We start from the raw sequence: 2,201 nt of genomic DNA on the forward strand, positions 1-2,201 counted from the left end.
AAAAAAAAAAAAAAAGTGTAGAAGTACTACTAACTTCAAGAAAAACAATATCCACATCATAAAAACCCTAAATAAGGAAGTAATTTATGTGACATGTAACTTACCGCTCCTTGGTACATTTCAATTTCCTTGTCTCCAAAATATGGCATCTGCTTGAAAGGGTTGACTGAGATTAATACGGATCCTATGTATGTCTGAATTTAAACTCAGTTAAGGTCCATCATTAATCTTCATAGCTATACATTTTTCAAATTAATAATCAGACGTTATCAAGAATTTGTTATGACTATCCAAGTGGAAAGCTTGTGTACTTGTTTTCTAAAAGATTACAAATAAAGACAAAAGGAATCATCCAACTAGCATAGGCTTTGTTCCTCCTCAGGAAGACTAATGAATTATCAAGCTACTACAAAATGAAATAATTATTTTAAATGATTAAAGCACATTCTTTCAAGATTGGTAACATGTACAGCAAGGAGAAAAGAAAACAAAGCAAAAATGGCCAAAGAGTGAAAAAAGCAGTTACCAGTCCTCCCCTCAAAAGATATGCACTTTTTCCTTTGAACTTTCGTATCTGTTAGGTACCCTAAAAGCATATTCATCAGCCAGGCTCGGTGGCTCACGCCTGTAATCCCAGAACATTGGGAGACCAAGGTGAGCAGATCATTTGAGGTCAGGAGTTCAAGACTAGCCTTGCTCACATAGTGAAACCCCATCTCTACTAAAAATACAAAAATTAGTGGGGCGTGGTAGCGCACACCTGTAATCCCAGCTACTCTACTCGGGAGGCTGCGGCAGAAGAATCGCTTGAACCTGAGAGGCGGAGATTGCAGTGAGCAGACAACTCATCCCTACACTGTAGCCTGGGTGACATAGCGAAACTCTGTCTCAGAAAAAAAAATTCATCTACTCATTTAGCAAATACAGGGATACAAGATGAACTAACAGCTCTGTTCTCCAGAAGGTTAGAGGACTTAAAAGGCATCAATAAGGTAATTTCCTGGCCAGGAACAGCGGCTCATGCCTGTAATCCTGGCATGTTAGGAGGCTGAGGCGGGTGGATAGCTTTAGACCAGGAGTTTGAGGCCAGCCTGGGCAACACAGTGAAACTCCATCTCTAAAAAACAACAACAAAAATAAAAATAAAAAATATTAGCTGGGCATGAGGGCATGTGCCCGTAGTCCCAGCTACCTGGGAGGCTGAGGCAGGAGTATCGCTTGCGGCCAGGAGGTAGAGGTTGCAGAGAGCCTGTATCAGAGGTTACAGCAAGCCAAGATCACGTCACTGCATTCCAGCCTGGATGACAGAGAAAGACCTTGTCTCAGAACAACAGAAATAATCATAAATAAGGTAGTTTTCAGAGAAGAAAATTATAAACCCACCTACATCAGGGTTTAGGTAAAGAAAGTATGATTTCTGCTTGGGGAATCCAAGAAGGCCTCTCAGAGAGGCTATACTTACCCTGGGCCTTAAAATTTTAACACAACATATTTTGATGTGCCAAAATAAATCAAGACTTATGATCACATGAAAAATATTTCCATTTATTCATTCAACTATCAACTAATTTGAATTGGGTGCTAACTTAACATGCCAGGCACTGTTTTAGATGTTCAGGATATGACAGTGGACAAAATAAACAGAACAGAAAAAACTCCTTGACTTCATGGAGGAAAAAAAAACCGAAAAAAACACCACACGTTCAAAGCTGTTTCTTTCAATGATCGATTAAGGTGTTTGGAAATTTTACAAATAAATTGTTAAACAGAAAGTTATTTGCAAATATATAGCTTCAGATAAAGACTTAAAACTATGAGATTTCCTCGCACAGGTGGAAATTTTTATATTTACATATTAAGACTTGTGTAGCACAAAAACCAGCCCAGGTGTTGAGTCAGATGGGCTGGTGCTGATAGAGATAAAACAGGACCTACGTAACAGCCTCACTATAATTAAATGAAATAATTATAAAATGCTCAGCACTGTGTCTGAGCATAGCACGTAGTAGTGGCTTTTCCCTTAATATCCTCTAAGGTGCATGTTTTATCATGGTAATATCTGAAATTATGATGGATCTTTCAAGTGTGGCTCCTTAACATGAGAGGCGCTGTTTCAGAGGCAATGGTTTGCTAGTTTCTATTAGACACAGTGTTATTATTATTACTGAATGTAAATCAATGTGAGATGGATATTATCAGAT

The 2,201-nt window shown here is 38.4% G+C and overlaps 1 protein-coding gene across 1 annotated transcript in view; it reads right to left on the reverse strand.

The window, feature by feature from the left end:
- MYO1E (myosin IE) overlaps window positions 1-2,201 on the reverse strand; it is a 230,912-nt gene that overhangs the window by 119,433 nt on the left and 109,278 nt on the right. Inside the window, exon 3 of the mRNA XM_037739750.1 lies at window positions 105-194. Coding sequence (XP_037595678.1) covers window positions 105-194 — 90 coding nt within the window. The remainder of the gene's footprint in view (window positions 1-104; window positions 195-2,201) is intronic.

This window comes from Cebus imitator, unplaced genomic scaffold, assembly GCF_001604975.1.
Source record: "Cebus imitator isolate Cc_AM_T3 unplaced genomic scaffold, Cebus_imitator-1.0 Scaffold74, whole genome shotgun sequence".
Classification (NCBI taxonomy): domain Eukaryota; kingdom Metazoa; phylum Chordata; class Mammalia; order Primates; family Cebidae; genus Cebus; species Cebus imitator.